This window comes from Micromys minutus, assembly GCF_963924665.1.
Source record: "Micromys minutus genome assembly, chromosome: 3".
Classification (NCBI taxonomy): domain Eukaryota; kingdom Metazoa; phylum Chordata; class Mammalia; order Rodentia; family Muridae; genus Micromys; species Micromys minutus.
This window is the reverse complement of record NC_137972.1, coordinates 76,002,819-76,020,766: the sequence shown is the minus strand read 5'-3', so window position 1 is coordinate 76,020,766 and position 17,948 is coordinate 76,002,819. Positions and strand designations below refer to the sequence as shown.

The following is a 17,948-nucleotide window of genomic DNA, read 5'->3' as shown; positions in this document are numbered from 1 at the left end:
CACTTTTGGTGTACAATATTTGAAACCACAGGCATCTTCCTGTACTAAAAATTTCCACATTAGTTTTCTGTTTCTCTCTTCACCTCGTGTCTTCTACTGCCCCCCTTTCCCTCTGTGATACCGTCTTGAATAGGCCAAGCTGGCTATAGATTCCTACCTGAGGGTGACTTGCATTCCTGCTTTTCCTGCCTCTGTCTCCCAAATGCTGGGATGCTGAGAGGCTGAGATGCTAGGATGCTGGGATGCTGAGATGCTGGGATGCTGGCATTCTTGGATTATAGGCAAGTTCCACCTAACTCCCCCCACCCCCCACAGAGTTTCACCCTGTAGCTAAGGCCTGGCCTCTAACTCATAGCTATTTTCCTACCTCAGTCTCCTTTGTGCTAAGTTGATAGCTATTAGCTTTCATGTCCAGTTTTCTATAGAAACTGGAAAGTTAATGACAAATTCTATAAGCTTGATTTTAAATGTCCAACCAAATATGTACCTAAGGGAAAAAAAAGACTCTAAGTCACTGGGCACACAGCACGAAAGGCCTTGTACTTACAGATCTCCAGAGGAACTAGGAATTGTAAACATTCAGGATTTAAAACTCGTTCTCCTATCCAGAAAGCTAGGAATTGGAAGTGATTAATAGACCGTAGTGTGGTCAGATGTTTAAGCTGCAAGCCTTTGGATAAGTTCTAACTCATGAACAATTACAAGCCACCCAATTCCTTCACACATTTGCACAGTCAGTCTTTAGCTAACCCTTTTTAGAGCATGGCACTGATACTCCAGACAGCAGTTCCCATCCTGAGAGTAGAGAGAAAAACCATGTTCCTCACCCTTCAGTCTAAGTAGTGGGAAAAAGCGATGCTTTAAATGAAGTAGACCTCTGCCAGATACTAGAACCCCAGAGACAGAGCAACACAGGCGCCAAGGGTCATTGCTCCTTTTCAGCACCCAAGATGATGCATTTTGGGGCCATGTGTGATGTGTTCTGTTGTGCACTCCTCAGAGCCTATTCTAGAAACACTCATCATTAGCTTCTGCAAAGGGACCCCTCTCTCCCGAAAAGAAGGCTTGGGCCAGCGATTGCCACAGTGATTGCCCCTGAACACATCATCAGAATAAATCTAGGAAACTAGTGTTAAATACTTTGTTTCCATTGCTGGACATGGTGGTGACCACCTGTTATACCAGCGCTGGAAGTCCTGAGGCAGGAGGATCACGAGTTCAAGGCTAGCTTCAACATCTGACCATGCTAGTGGAGGATATAGACATGCTCAAAAGGGACCGTCTTTCCAGGCTGATAGTGGAATTGGAGCTGTACTAAGCGGCTCCCCAGTGTGGCGGCACCTCCTAAGTATCCAGATGCCTTGCCTACTCATTATTAATGGGATGTGTTTAAGTAAAAGCAAACAAACCAAAACCAAACCAAATCAAACCCAAACCATAACAACAACAACACCTATACACCTTTGACTTAAAGTGAAAATTAAGTTGATCCAATTTTTATTCTTATTATATGAATTCCAGGCCATACAACTGCTTTTATTTTGTGGAATAACTCTGAAGATGCATTTGGAAACATGTACCATATTCTGTCAACTCTGTATTATATCTTGATTTAAATTTCTTTTTACTTATTATATAAGTTCTTTCTTTCCTTTTTCTTCCTTTCTTCTTTCCTTCCTGGACAGAGGCTTGCTTGCAGCCCAGACTGTCTAGTAATTCACTATATAGTCCCAAACTCAAGGCAATCCTCTTGTTTCAACCTCCCCAAGAGCTGAGATTACATGAAGACCATCACACTTGGCTCAATTGACATATCTTAAATATTGTTCCATATTAATACAACAGATCTGCCTGTATGGTATCTGTCTGTTTCTTTCTGACTCTCAGGTATGCACATATATACACCTGTAGTTAAATGCATGTAGTAATCGATTGCTATTATAAGCAATATTGTTATGAGGATCAGCATGTATCTTTTTGAATACATGATCCAATTCATGCAAGAAAATTCCTAGGTCAAAGGAAGTGTACAAGTTAAATTTTGTGAAATTGTTCTCCAAAGACCTTGCATTGATTACCTTCTGTACAGGACAGTGCCCATTTGCCCACATGTAGGTCTAGCCTGGGGATCTGCACATGTTCAAAGCTCAAGGAAAAGTGAGCTGTTGGTGATATCTGCATTTCATGCTTTCCACATTTCGGTTACTCTGATGGGAAGGATCAGAATTTGGGAGCTATGCCACGGGCGCAGGCCCTTCCATGCACATCTGGATGAGATGCTGTCTTCCATGGCCCCAGAGCCTATTGCCAGCAACAGAAAAGCAGCTGTGAGAATGGGTCAGTGGTCCGGATGGCAACCATGCTCTACTACCTTTGCCAAAGTTCTTGATTTTGTCCTCTGTGCTTTCTATTTGGTCACCAATACTGTCCTTCCCCTGGGACGCTTCACTCAAGGATGCTGTTCTCCTCGCAGGTTCATAAAGATGTACTTCAAACATGTCCTCTTTGAGGACACGTTCTTTGGCCATTGCTATTTTGAAGATGTGACATCCACAGATACTTATTTCAAGAACTGCACCATCGAATCAGCCGTCTTCTATGACACAGGTAAGAAGGAGGACACACTGGGTGGAATACACAAACGTGGACTGGGGCTTAGACCCGAAGCCCATAGTCAGAGCTGAAGCAGGAGTGAAGGGATTTGTAGCCATCAGTGCCAGCTTTCGTGGGAGAGAAATGGCTTCTACCATACATTAGGTACGATTCTGGCATTTGCTTAGTCTATACCTTGTTTTTCTTTTTTTTTAAAATCACATCAAGTTGAAGCAAAAATTCTAGCCAAATGACCTTATGTGAACAAGACTGATGCTCTACAGCATCACAGTATGACATTCATAAAACCATCATTCTGGGAGGCCTGCGTTTCCCCCCAGGATTCATTCCTGAAGACTGTGCATAACTTAAAACTTGCATGGTTAAAATCCAGTAATATATCAAAGAGAGCTGTTACCACTGTACGGATTCAGTACATAAGGTAAGACACAAATAACAGCTTTAGAACCACAGTTTCAGATGTTCCTGATTTTTTAAAAGCAAAGCACAAGATTCTACTGCTTTGCCAGTCTTGCTACTTCTAATGTGCTCACCATGGCTTAACAACTTCTTCAGGCAGCTGAGACACAGGGGAGCTCCCCAAGTATTGCCAGAGCCCTCCCCACATGGTTCTCAGTGGAGAAATGTATTCTGATTATCCCTGCCTTAGAGCCAAGGAAACAGACTTAAGCAATTGATCAAGGCCGCAGATAGCAAAGAGATGGAGTTTGAATCCATTTCTCAGTTACATGGTTTAACAGTCTCTTTGCACTGGATTTCTTACTTCATCTCCATGTTCATGCTTTCTCCTTGTAGACAACAGATGGTTTACACTTTTCTCCTGATGTTCCCAGCCTCAGAAGCTTCACTATTTAGCCTCTAATAATCTGTTATTAGACACACCTTCCTAGATTTACCTTAAAGAACAATGGATTCTAGAAGCCCTATTGTCATTAAAAACCCTTTTATCTTTTCAAGTTCAAATGATGCTTCTTCATTTGCCTACTTAACACAGTTTTTTTTTTGTGTGTGTGTGTTTTTTGTTTTTTGTTTTTGTTTTTGTTTTTTGTTTTTTTGCCAATATTTGTAGGTGGGAAGCATTATAACTAGGAGAAGCAAAAGTCATAGTCAAGTGTATACCTCCAATTGTGTGTGTATGTGTGTGTGTGTGTGTGTGTGTGTGTGTGTACATTCGAAAGATAGATGTTGATACTGAATAGATTTCAATCACTTCACCAAACATTTTTAGACAGGGCCTCTCACTAATCCTGGAGCTCCCTGACTCAGTTGGACAACCTGTTCAATAAGATCTGGAGTTCCTCCTGTGGGGCCGCTTTCCTAAATCTAGGATCATAAGAGCATGCTACTATACTTGGGGCTTTATTACATGGGGGATAGGGATCTGAACTCAGACCATATGCTTGCATGGCAGGCACGTTACCATCTGAGCCCAGCCCCTGTACACCTTTGGTTTTATAGGTAGAAGGAAGATAAGTGTTTGTGATAGAGTCAGCCATCCCAACCCAGATTTCCCTCGTTCACATTTTTTTCTACTAGGAAAGTTGCCCTTTGATAGTGTTAGAAGATGTGAATTATTTTTAGAGCAAGTGCTATTTTCTTCTGAGAAGGTTTAGGGTTGAGCTAAGATACTTACTGCCTGGACTCTGCAGTAGGCAGTTCAGGCTGGTCCTAATCCATGTGCGTGGACAGTTTGTATGTGTGCACCATGTAAGCATGTCTATGTGTGTGCATGTGTGAGTAGTCAACCTTATGTGTTGTTCCTTAGTTGCTCTCCACTTTGCGTTTTGAGGCAGGGTCTCTTTCCGAAACCCGAAACTCAGCTATGCTAGACTGGCTAACCAACAAGCCTCAGCAATCCCTTTGTTTCTGGATTACAGTTTAATGCCCCCATACTCAGAGTTTTATGTAGATTCTGGGGACCAAACTCAGGTCTTCATTCTTTCACAAATAACACTTTATTATTTTGCCAGTCCCTAACTCCAGTTCTTAAGTTCTACTCCCTAAGATAGATTACTTCAGAGCAGTGTCTCTGCCATTCCATGGCTCCCTGTGTCACATTATTGGGACAGACAGCATTCTCTGGGGCTGGAAAGATTGGTTTGGATACTGTACTTACCACACAGGTATGAGGACTGGAGTTCATATGCTCAGAAAAAGACTGGGCTAGTGTGGCTGATGTGTGTAATCCCAGCACTAGAGCTGCAGAGACGGGGGATCCCCAGGGCTTGCTAGCTAACTAGACCAGCTAGAATAAGTGAGCGCCCATGTCAGTGAAGGACCCTACCTCAATAGGATGTCCAAAATGGAGAGTGATTGAAAAGGGTATTCAACAACTTCAGGTCTCAATATGCATGTGCACACACATGTAGGCCCCTACACATGTGAACCCACATACACACATGCACACACCACACAAACATACACATGTAAAATTGTCTCTAAAATTGGCATTAGTTTCATTTCTCCTTATTATAGGAACTTGAGCAGATTATTACATTTTTGGCCCAACTTTACTGTGATACTGAGGTCACAGCTTATCTATAAAGATGTCATTTATATGTCTGCTATCTTTACCCAGCTCCCATCCACTCAAATGAACCAAGGCTTCTTTCTCTCCCCAGACCTCTACAAACACAAGTTCATTGACTGTCGGTTTATCAACTCCACCTTCCTGGGGCAGAAGGAGGGCTGCCACATGGACATTGAAGAGGACAATGATTTTCTGATTTACCTCGTCAGCTTCCTCGGCAGCCTGTCTGTCTTGCCTGGGAACATAATTTCTGCCCTGCTCATGGACAGAATCGGAAGACTCAAGATGATTGGTAAGTTGATCCTGATGGAACATTTGGGTCCCCTGGACACAGTGGCTGTTTCCTTCTCTTAAAGAAATATTGCATGTGGTAATGCTGGATCTGATGCTGGAAAAGCCAGGAAGCACAGTTACAGACTCCTAGGGCTTCATATAAAGGCTCTGAGTGCTGGGAAGGGACTCTGTCATTTCTAGAGTGTTCTATTAGCACTCCCATAATGATGATGAAACAGATCTACCATGCTTGCTTCATACTTTTATTATGGGGAATATGTAAAATGTCCTTTAATAATAATGTGATGGCTTAAGGCAAATCGTGTTACTTTTCTTATTTGACAGTGACTTTCTGTTGTTTTATAGTGAAAGTGAGAGGGACTAAGAGACATGATTAATTTCTATTATGTATGCAAGAAGTTGTGAATGAATAGGTGAATAAATAAGAAAACTATTTTTATATTGCAGAAAATTAGTTTAGGCTTTTTTGGACAGACCTCTGCTGAGATCCTTGCACATACAGCCATTTGATTTGGAATACAGGCCTTCCTTTGGGTTTTGGTTTCCTAATAACATGAGGAAGAATAACTGGAGGGACCTTGTGAGGGTTAAACCTAATATAGCCTGACGTCTTATAGCACTTAGTTGTAAGCTCTGGGTGTGGTGGCTTCCTTTCAGCGGAATGTGCACTGCTGGACACTGAAACACAGTGCTGGGAGGAGTCGCTAGAGGTAAAGTGTGTGCACTGAGGGTCAGTGAGCGTGTGCTCTAAACGTGAGCCAAGAGCAGTGCTAGGAAAGCAGGCGGGAGGCACACTAATAAAGAAGCCATCTACGATGTGCCTTCAGGATGTTGTTGGCTGAGAAAATAAATCCTAAGATTTCCAATGTTAGAATACAAAGGAAAACAAAAATCAATCACATTGTCATTTTATTGGAGAAGAGAAAACAAATCAGGTCTTGGTGGGAGGAAACCTTCCTTGGCGTTTGGATTGTACTTGATATTATTATTGTAACTAGTAAACAAATATTCAGAATGGTGAACACAAGATGTGCCTGTGATCTTGGCTTTGGTATCTTAGAAAGATGAGAAGCTGTCTCATCGGTACTGCAGACTGAGCTGCCTCTGTTAGGAGAAAGGAAGTGTCCTGTGAGGAGACTCTTGAGTGACACACACACACACACACACACACACACACACACACACACACACACACACAGGGTGGGGGAGAGGGGAGAGAGAAGAGGAGGGAGACAGGAGGGGAAGTGTAGAGAGGGAGGAGAGAGGGAAATATACATATACACATACTCAATCACATACACATATACATATACATGGGGGGAGAGTGAGAGGAGAAAGGGAGGGTGGGAAAGAGGGAGAGAGGGAGAGAGAGAGAGAGAGAGAGAGAGAGAGAGAGAGAGAGAGAGAGAGAGAGAGAGAGAGAGAGAGACGCCAGGCCTTTCTGTAACTGTTGGAATGTTGACCAGCTATAACATTCTCAGTTCATAATGAACACTAGATGTCCTGTGAAGCTTCCCTTCTTCTATGTCACCATGAGATGCAGAGAGCTGCTTTGAAGCAGCTTTTCCTGTGACCCTCAGAGCAGCCTGGTCCTGATACTCCTCAGAGCTCTCGTCTGGGAGAAGTCATTCCTTGTTCGGGGCAGAGTAGAAGTTCTCATAGTGAATCTGCTAGTTACACACTCATTTAATCATTTAATAAACATTTATTTATACAGTCCTTACTCTGTGCCAGACCGTGGAGGAAGCTATTGGAATAGAAGAATAATTGAGACAATCAACATCTTCACGTTTAAAGAGCAAAAGATAGATGGAGAGAGACAGAAACAAACTAGAGATTTCATTAACTAACACTGGGATGCTTGTCCACCAGGCTCTGTTCCAAGCACTTGATGAATCCCACGGGGTGGGTACTATTGATATTAACATTTTACAGATGGGGAAATGATATACACTGCCAAAGCGGGGAAATGATCTTCTCAGAGTCACACAGACAGAAAGAGTGAGGCTTGAACTTGAACGCAGACCTCTTAATAAGAAGAAGAATCATGTTTATGGAAATGATGAGGCATTGGACCATGTGCACCTATGATAGGAGAAGTTAACACAGAGTCTAGGAAACTCCTCGACTATAACTTAATTTGACAGTGGTGTTTTATTAGTCAGAATTTATTAACGAAGCATCACATTGGTTTGTCAGAGCAGAGCAAGTGTTTGGAAGGAATTGTTCTCAGGACTCTTGTGGCCCATAGATGGGAGCCTTCTTCCCCTGTGCTTCTGTCCTGGCTGTTAGACAGAACCTAGAATGTCTGCTTACAGCCCTGACCCTTCCCAGAGGGGGCAGTATCCTGGTGGAGAGTTATCATTCCTATCCCCCCTAGCCAGGTCTACACTTCCCTCTGTTCTTACAGCTCCAAGTCCCTGTGTGATTCCAGGGTGAGATCCCATCAGGAAGGTGATTCTTGATAGAGTCAGAAAAGCATCTGGATTCCTGGCAGGGAGGATGCTTGTTCCCATTGCCATAACGGTGGGGGGTAGCTTACCCACTTACTTATTGGGGCTCACTGCTTTGGCTTTCGTTTCTTTGGCCCCATCCCCACATGATTCTTGACTCTTTCAGGACTGCAGTCTACTCAGTCACGGCCAGAACCAACCCAAGACTTCCCAAGCTACTCTGAGTGAAATTCCTGGGTTTGGAAAGGGTTTACTACAGCCATTTTTAAAATGGGGTCTCTTATTACCATCTCTGTCAATGGGATCCCTAGTTAGGGAATTCACCTCGAATGTCCTAGTGAAAAACATATTGTTGATGAACAGTTTTATGCATGTGGCCAAGGCTGAGAGGACAAATGAGGACACTGGCAAAGGTGGGAGGCAGCTGTTAACCAATGGTGGCAGGAATTGGGAGAAAACAGCATTCACAAAGTCCAGTGGGGCCTCAAGCCATAGTGGAAGAATAACCTGGAAGGAGCTGTGGTCCTTGAGGGACTTAGACATTGCCAAAAATAAAGCTTCTAAAATGGGATAGTGGTCATTGAGCAGTCCCGTCCTCTCTCTTCTCATCATGGTAACAATGGTTTCAACTTTCTCAGGGGGTTGTAGTAGGTTCTGTGAGGGCAGAGAGATCTCTTGGGTGGAGATGGGGATGTATTAGTCCTATTTCTATTTCTGTGACACCCCAGATTTTGCACTTAGAAGGAAGATGTATTTATTTTGATTCCCGACTTTAGAGATTTTGGTTCATTGCCTCCATTGTCTTGGGGCTTGTATTAAGGCAGAATGTCATGGCAGGGCGAATGTGACAGTAAAAAGTTGCTCACCTCATGGCGGCCTAGGAGCACAGGGAGCTTACTTTTATTAAAGGACTTTTCCTTCAAATGCTATTGAACTATAAATCCCTAAATAATTAATCCATTCATGAGCCCAGAGCCCCCCAGAGGCTCTGCTTCTGAGTATGGCTGCCTTGTGGACAACCCTTCATTCAACATATGTGCTTTTGATGGACATTTAAAATTCAAACATGAACAGGTCATAGATGGAGAATCAGAACAGCCCTTCTAGAATTTTCCCTTTGTAGCCCACCTGCAAACATGTTCACATTGGAATGTAAGCTATATGAGTTCTGGTTTTTAATTTACATTTTTTACATTTCAAAAGCAGTTAATCCTTGATATCTTAAATTTTGAATTGCATATAAATGTATATCCCCTCTTTCTGTGTGTACATGTCAGCATTTACTTGTCCGTTGTATATGCTTGTATTTAAAATATGATTGGGTTTATTTTGTCCATTTGTGTTCTTCCCAAATAGGAGTTGGACTTAGTACCTCAGTTGACATGTTACTTCACCTGAGCCTGTGAGATTGATGGGTAGGAAAGTCTCCAGGACACAGGCGTCATGTTTTCTACCTTTGTCTTATCTCCACAGGAGGCTCCATGCTCATCTCTGCAGTCTGCTGCTTCTTCCTGTTTTTTGGCAACAGCGAATCTGCAATGATCGGCTGGCAATGCCTGTTCTGTGGGACCAGCATTGCAGCCTGGAATGCTCTGGATGTGATCACAGTAGAGCTGTATCCCACCAACCAGAGGTCAGTTCTTCCCTGGGATTTCCTCTAGAAATGGTTTGAGTTATTTTGCTCAGAAGCCCACCTCCCACTGAACCTGGATGACATACAGTCTTGGTCTTCTTGGAGTCCATGTTTCAAATGTCTTCTGGGCCACTGACTCTTTCTGCCAGATGGTGGCAGTGGCCTGGACCTGGGTAGCCTAGGGTTTGATAGGATTGAGTGAGAAGAACAAGAGGACAAGAGTAAGCTCTCTCAGCAGAGGGATACAAATGACTAAAGCCTTTTGTAACATGCAGTTCTCACGGCTGCTGAGCCCAGGCCTGCCAATGGGAACTAAGGAGTAAATGTAAGGATTTGGAACAACATGGATGGGGTTTGACAGGAAGGAAGAGAAGGTGGATAGAGGCAGAGTGGTCTAGGGCTGCCAGGGTTTACTCTTTGTTTAAAAGCAGAGAGTCAAGTCCATTACCTGGTAGGTGTTTCTCTGCAGAAAGCTGAGCCTGAGCTCTATGTACAGTGGATAAGTACTCACGAGCAATGGGCATGGTATGGAGCGTGGGGAAATGGAGTTCTGAAAAGTATTTTAGAGATGTTCCCAAAGCCAATGACAAAACTTCTGGGTTTTTGTTGGCTGGCATACCATATTTGAAGCTTCTTTCCTGAGTTAAAGAATGCTAAGTTTTACAAAGAGTAAGGACAGGATAGTGGTCATTGTTGAATGAGGTATGATTTTACAGGTAGAAAGTTTAGGAAAGTGAAATGAAGAGATACTTAGAAACAATAGGTGATCATCAAAGGGGGGAAAACACCTTAGAACATCTAATTGGTTAGTTGTAGAGAAAATGCAATCAAAATAATCTGATAATAGCAGAAATGACAAAATATCTAAAAACCAACCCAAAACATGAATAAAACCATAAACCTCTGCTACACTATAAAGGGAAACATAAAATAAGAAACCAAGACATGCTTCATTGTGGACAAGATAATTTACTCTTATAAAAATGCCAAGTTTCATTTAAGTTTTTTCCAGTTACAATTGTCCACTCAAAGTTCAGTGAGACTCCCTTTGCCCTGGAAAGTTGGAAAAATCATTTTAAATTTTATTAAGAAAAGCAAACATATGGAAATAGTAAACAGAAGAGCAAATACAGATTGGCTAGGGGTGGGGCTGGAGCTTATAAAACCACCTTGCTGCTCAGCTATAGGCAACAGAACACACATCTCTAGCTGTAAAGGTATGCCAACATTCTTAGACTTTTCATACAAAAAGAAATATTTTAACTGCAGCCCAGGAATGACCACCTTGAGAATACTGTCCCTATATACCGGTGGTTTTCAACCTTAATGCTGTGACCCTTTAATACAGTTCCTCATGTATGGTTGTCCCCTCCCCCAACTCACACACCATAAAATTACTTCCGCTGCTACATCATAACTGTAATTTTGCTACTGCTATGAATCATAATCTGAGTTTTCTGATGGTCTTATGTGACCCCTGTGTAAGGGTCTTTTGCCCCCTATAGAATGAGAAACACTGCTCTATACAAGTCGTGGCAAGGGCAAGCTGTGTGGCCCATAAAGATTATCACTGAAGTGTGGTCTAGGGATAGTAACTGGTCCTGGGGTCTGCCATGGGCAGCAGAAACTCCAGAAAGGCACAGGAGATTAGGCATCGCACAGCCTCTTCAGTGGCAGTCAGAGAAGAAGGCTTTGTCTTCTATGGTGTGACTCTCTCTTGCTTGGATCATCTCTGATGCAGGAAGTAAGACAAAGAGAAAAAAAATAATAAAGGAAGAGAGAGTAGAAGCCACCTCATAACCCCTCTCAGGAAACTTCTCAAGTACATTTCTGTCTCATTGGCCAAAACTAAATTACACTCACATAGCCAGCAGCAAGGGACTCTGGGAAATGTAGTCTTACAGTTGGGGACCTGCATTGAAGGGTGAGCTAGCGGTCTTTGTCACATGCCACAAGAGTGTGCTCACACTTTGTTTTGCATGCAGCCTTATTATTATTATTATTATTATTATTATTATTTTGATAATTTTTCTGTAAGCAAGTACCACTTGAAACTATTTCAATTAGAGGTGTGCTTGGGAAGATAAAGAAAAAAGCTTGAAGGCAATCTAAGGTGTTAATAGTGGCAATGAGTTCAGATATCCTTACATCTTTATTTCATTCAGTATTTCCAGTGTTGGTGAAAATGACAGCGGTGTTTTTATATTTAGGCAAGAAGTTCACTCCCACACCTCCTCTTACAACAGGGAAGGAACGTACTGCCAATCATCTAGCGAGACCCAGAGTTTCAGAATCCTTTCCTGTCCTCTTGTTTTGCAGAGCCACGGCTTTTGGCATCCTCAACGGACTGTGCAAACTTGGCGCCATCCTGGGAAACACTATCTTTGCTTCTTTTGTCGGGATAACCAAAGTGGTGCCCATCCTTCTGGCTGCGGCTTCTCTGGTTGGAGGCGGTCTGATTGCTCTCCGACTGCCGGAGACTCGCGAGCAAGTCCTGATGTGAACAGCCCACCGGGGAGAGAAAGATGGGAAGATCACTTCAGCACAGCCACACCTCCTGCCTCTCACTGTCCAGAGGACACCACGGACAGCACAGAAGGAGAAATGGACTTTGTGATCCCTAGTTTAGGACCCATTTCAGTTGTTGATACATTTTAAACTCAGGTGATTGACTAGGGGTGCCCAGAGCCATCCTTAGGATCACAGAGCTGTGTACTTAGCTTCGGGTCTCCCCATTCAAGGCAGGGAGACGACACTCCAGTAAACACATATAGTAAGCAAGGGGTATATATGCTTCTCCAAATGAGGTGCAAGGGATTGTTTGCATTTCAGACGGAAGTTGAGGACAAAAAACACCTAAGCTCCTCGTGTAGCTTCTAGGAGCCTAGCAGATTGCCTCAGTTGGGAGTGGAGTCAACACATCTATACCAGGCTCACAGAACAGACTATACACTTGCATTTGAAAACATCACCTATCATATTTTTCCTTTTGAAAATTGCCACAGTAGTATTGAAGACACTCTGGTATAGAAAAACCCAATATTTAAGCAAAATGTATATAGGCTGACTTTCCCCCCAAGCGTCCTGAACTTCACACAAGGAAGAGGTGATACGTGAAGAACGACCTTTATCATAGTTTCGTTCTAGTCAGGGAAACTTGAGGACTAGAAACTAAGTCTGTATATAACAGTTTTGCGGTTTTATTCCCACAAACGGTAGCTGCTAAGATTGCCAGCATTTTAGCCATATTTGGGGAGGACCCGTCCTTCAAGGTCCCAGGAAACTCGATGCAAATGGATGACATGTAAGCGCGATTTCGATGTAGGCATCTTGCTTGCTGTGGATGTACTTGGCAAGCCACATGCCGTTTCTTTTACCTGGGAACTTTTCTTCAGCTTGGTAGGGCAGTTACTTTTCTTGGCGATGCTGATCGCTTATAAACTCAGGACTACAGGTCGTTTCATGTTTACTCTGCGAAAAACTGGAAGAAAGTTTATTTTTATTTTTATTATCTTTTAATGGCTGCTTGCACGATCTTTTTAGAAGGAAAGAAAAACGAAAACCTGAAGGTCACTGACTAAGGGTGGGGAAATGGGACCACAGTTCTTCAGAGCGTGAGTTCTTCCCGCTTGATTTCAAAACAGAACACAATGCACATTTGTTATAGTGTTTAGGGCCTACGAGAAGTGTATGTTCTGTGTGCTGGCTCAGGGCTTGTGAAACAGGCCGTTAACACGCACGTCAGGAAATAAAGGGCGTGGCATACATTCGCCTCTTCAGTGCTCCAAGGAAGCTTTTCCTGAGATCCAGTATGGAACGTGAATGTGGAAGTGGAAGGGGAGAGAGAGTCAGGACACAGGTGTAAGACATCATCTGTAGTCTGGAGGCCATGCGGAGGGAGCGGCTTTCGTTCATCAGAACGCTCTGCAATGGGCAGGGAGCCAGAAGTTCCTGCCGCCCGAGCTACGCTGGCCTAGGCCGGGGAACGTCTGACTGAGCTGTAAAGTGCTAACCTTTGCCGATTAGAAACCCTCCCAAATTCAAACCAAACTAACGGCTACACTGAGTGTTTTCTCTGTTTTGTGGAAATCCTTAGATGCCCAGGACAGTTCAAGCCATCTTTTCCTAATCCTCTGGAATATAAGTCTACATCGAGAAAGTGTGAACATCTTTGAGATCTCCCCACCTTCAAGTTTGGCTAATGCGTTTCCTCCGATTCTCTGGTCCTCACCTTTTTATCTGCACCGCCATTACTTTCTGTACAGGGAAGGAAGACGCGTCAGGTCTGATGTCATACCCTGACTCCCCCAAATATAAATATATATATAAATATACAGGATGTATTAATGCTTCTCTTGGTGTCTTATAGGAATTAACTGATAGTGCTCTGCTGATAGCGAGAAACTTTCTGTAACATACCTGTAATGTCCTTGCACATTTTCTTGTGATACAGAATGCACTGGCTAGGCTCATGAGAGAATTATGTAAACCCGTGCTTATGTACCCCTCATAACAGTCTTCTTTAATGGGACAATAGACCTCAGTGCGCAGCTGCCACTCAAAGCAATGTACAAGGCCGTCGGAATCCACCTGTACAGCCAGATCTATTCTGCAAACTTACAATCTGGTTAAACGTTTTAAGCATAGGAGTGACGGCAGTCATTTTAGGCTAACTGTACTTGGTTTCTAAGCTCTGTCTTCTACATTCATGGCTCCTTAAACTGACTGCCTAACCAACCAAGGGCAATTTTCATCCATCCATCACATGGGTTGTGGGAAGGATGTAGTCATGGTCTGCAGCTTTTCTCGTGAACGATTATCTGGCCATGGTACCTGACTGCTTCTTAACTTGCTGCCACTTCTAGTGAGATAAGTGTGTCTTTAAAAACAGGCCCTGTGGCAGGCCTCTGGGACATAATGCACAACATTCTCAGCCATCCATTTCTTTTTTTTCCATTTTGTTCTGTATTGCCCTGAGAGACTCCTAGTGGCTTCTACAGAGGGCTGAAGAGAGAAGAGCCGTTCCCTCACTGAGCAAGACCATTCACAGTTCAGGGTGTGTTTTATGAAGGCCTGTTTTGGGAGTGGATATTTTCAACAGTCTAGACTGCCCTGTGGAATCTGCTGGTGTTGATTTTTGACCTTTCGTTTTATTAAAACTAATTAGTGAAAGAGGTGTCCTGGTTCTGAAATTTGTAGCGTGTGAGCTTGAGATCACGTAATAATCCACTCTCTGGCTTCCCTGGCTATTGGCTCATGACAGAAGAATAACAGAAGCCGCGAGTGAATCTCCAGCAACTGAGGTCAGAGATGATGTTACCACACCCATGTCTCGCCTGCATTTCTAAAGTGTCCTAAAGTGAAGGATTCTCTTCTCCAAACTCTCTTACTCTTTCATTTGTCCAATGATGTGGCCCAGGTACCCAGGTGTTAGCACCATGTAGCAAGGCCTATGATGATGCTGTCTCTTCTTGTGGATTAACCCTCCTAGCTAAACCAGTCACACCTGCTTTGTCAGCCGCCCCTCTCAGTTACGAACATGGATATCTTCTTTCTCCTTTGCTGCAGGGCAGGCTGCAAAATATATTTACTGGATACATAATCACCATTTCTTCAAAGTGGAGTTCTTGGTGCTAAAATAAAATAGACCAATGAGTCATTCCTCAAATTTTCTTGTTTATCAGGATCATCTGGAATGGAGTCAGCGAGGTGCTTACTTGACAAACATGGGACCCTGACTCCCCCCCAGGACCTAACTAAGCCGGATGTAGTTGGCTTGCTAATAATCCAAATACTGGGAGATGGAGATGAAGGATTCCTGGTATTGATGATGAGTCAGCCTAGTCTGATTATGAAGTTCCTGGTGATGGAGAGACTCACATCAAGGGAAAAGTCAACAGTGCTTAGAGAGTGACAGCAGAAGTTGTCCTCTGTGCACGAGCATACTCATGTGCACACGCACCCCCACAAACTCCAACATGGATCTGAATGTACTGCTTGGCCCCATATCCAGAGATTCTGGTTTTGTTTTTATGGGATAGGGTTTGAGAATTAACATTTTCAACAAACTTTTACACGACATGGCTGGTGTTAGTCCCCCAAATCGTGTTTGGAGAAGCACAGACAACCTGCCTATACTGGGGGTGGGGTGGCAGAGTTCTTTTGTCCCAGTATCAGCCCAGCCAGAATCTCATTTGAGACTATTAGAACTAAGAACATTAAAAAAAATATCAAAGATATTGACTAGAGGCAGACATCAATTACTCGAGATGGTGTCAGTGGTGACGTTTTCGTCCCTAAAAAGCATGGTTTTTCCCCAGGCCATGGGGTGGTCAATGTCTCGTGGTCCAGTTCTGCCTCTTCCTAGACTTACAGGGGTAGATCCTACCCCCCATCACTGATGTTGGCCTTGACTATTTCCACTCTGCATGTATGTGGTGGCTGCATTTATAAACTTTCACAGACAAAGACACCTTTAGCATATAACCCCCAGGGCTTTATAGTGAGAGTTTGATCCTAAAAGCTTTTCCTTATCTGGTGAAGTGACAGAGTGAGGGGGAACATGGTCGGCTGACCATCAACTGACCTTGCTTGGGGATGCTCTTGACAAAGATGGAAAGGTTTCTCCTTCAGAGATAAGGCAATGTAGGGCACTGCCCTCCATGCAGACCTTATGGGGCATAGTTTATAGACACACCCCTCCCCGCTGGCCTTATTCCTGCTCTTATGTAGTGCCAGGTACCTGATCCTACCAGGATTTTCCCAAGCTAAAAGGCTGTGCGGCTGTAGGTAACTCTGTCATCTTTGGACCTAGCCCCAGAAACATTTGCAAATCAATCACCAATCACCTTTGAATTCAAGCGAGCTTAAAGCACATTTTATTTAATTTGCAGAGGCATGGTGAAGAATTTATAAGCCTGGCTTTTGTGCAGCAGGGAGGCTTCTCCAAAGATTAATGATGGAATGAAACACAGACTAGAGCCATCTACAGATGTTAAATTGAAGAATAATTGTTGTTAGTTATTGTAAGTTATGGGTCAGGCAGGGCATTTATTTAGCAGACCCTCTGCACAGTTCAGTTCATGAATAGAGAGGGAAGACTCTCTATCACCTTAAATGTGCATTCAGCTGCATACTCACCTTTGGGACCATGGGCTTAAGATGCTTTAAAAATTTAGAGGTCATAATGACATAGGATGTTGTCTCCTGAAGTGAATGTGGTCACCATGTTTGCTAATTTCCCTTAGGTTGGGAGGTTTACTGAATTACGGTTACCGTCCCCCAGGAGTACAAGAGAACGAGGCTTTCAAATATGACAGCCCTGACCTTCACTTGCGATGTGTGCGCACAGACACTCAGATTTCTTCAGATCAGCACTTGTGGTGATTTCAGTGGAGTCCGAACACAAATGACATTTTATTACAGCAAGAGGGAAAAGAGGATTAGTGTGGAGTTAAACAGCTCGAGTTAGCCACCTATTAATGTATATACATACGCATGTGCTTAGCCAGGGAAAGAGGTGCGTTCTAAGAAATGAGTGTCAGGCAATTCTGAAGTTGTGCAAACATCAGAGTGTGTGCACATACTAACAAAACTGGGCACAGAGTTGCCAGGCAACCTAATCTTAGGGGAGCATCATTATTTTTGTAGTTCATTGTCATGCACTATGTATCTATGTTTCAAACAATGTTGCACATAATGCATGCATGTAACTCGGACTCGTCAGCTTAAAAGTAAATAAAACACGGCTTCCCATTTTATGGTATCATATCAGGAAAGAATTGCTTACAAATGAGTAGAAAACAAACTGTTAAGCAATTGTCAAATGGATTAGAAACGAGTCCCAGTGGTTAAAGTCCTCCCAAAGCACTGCCAGGTTTTACTAATCTCTGGGGTCCTGGAAGTAGGAGAGTTTCCATTAGAATGCTTGTGATATGTTTGCTGCCACAGTACTAATGGCTTTAAGAAGGTTCAGTTTTATATAATCTTGGTAGTGTGTTGCTCAGCTGTGACTAGTGAGCCAGAGGAAGCATGCTGTACACATAACTCGGAATGTGTGCATGCCCATTCTGGGGGACTAACAGCTGGCTGGAAAGGAAGCTCAACATCTTTAAATTACATTTTGGGAAGTACAATGTAGGTACTTATGACTTATAAAAACAGGAAAAATGTCACATAATACGCACACATGCTAGACACAGAGAGAGACATAATTTTTTTATCTAATATACATGCTATGTGTCTACATATACATGCTTTTAAAAGTCTAATTTTTTTACTGAATCTGGGCCATTTTTGCATAGGAATAAGACAGGAAAAGACACTTTAAAGATTGGAATATTTATCAGACATCTTATGCAGATTTCTCAAGTTTGCTTTATTTCAAATGGGTCAAAGAGTGATGTGGAAGATAAGTGCATTTAAG

At 43.1% G+C, this 17,948-nt stretch overlaps 1 protein-coding gene across 1 annotated transcript in view; it reads left to right on the top strand.

Moving 5' to 3' along the window:
- The window catches only part of SV2B (synaptic vesicle glycoprotein 2B), a 170,081-nt gene extending 155,380 nt beyond the window's left edge, over positions 1 to 14,701 (top strand). The window contains exons 11-14 of the mRNA XM_080913689.1: positions 2,474 to 2,607; positions 5,235 to 5,435; positions 9,364 to 9,523; positions 11,843 to 14,701. Coding sequence (XP_080769815.1) covers positions 2,474 to 2,607; positions 5,235 to 5,435; positions 9,364 to 9,523; positions 11,843 to 12,026 — 679 coding nt within the window. The 3' untranslated portion in view covers positions 12,027 to 14,701. The remainder of the gene's footprint in view (positions 1 to 2,473; positions 2,608 to 5,234; positions 5,436 to 9,363; positions 9,524 to 11,842) is intronic.
- Positions 14,702 to 17,948: the final 3,247 nt, after the last annotated feature.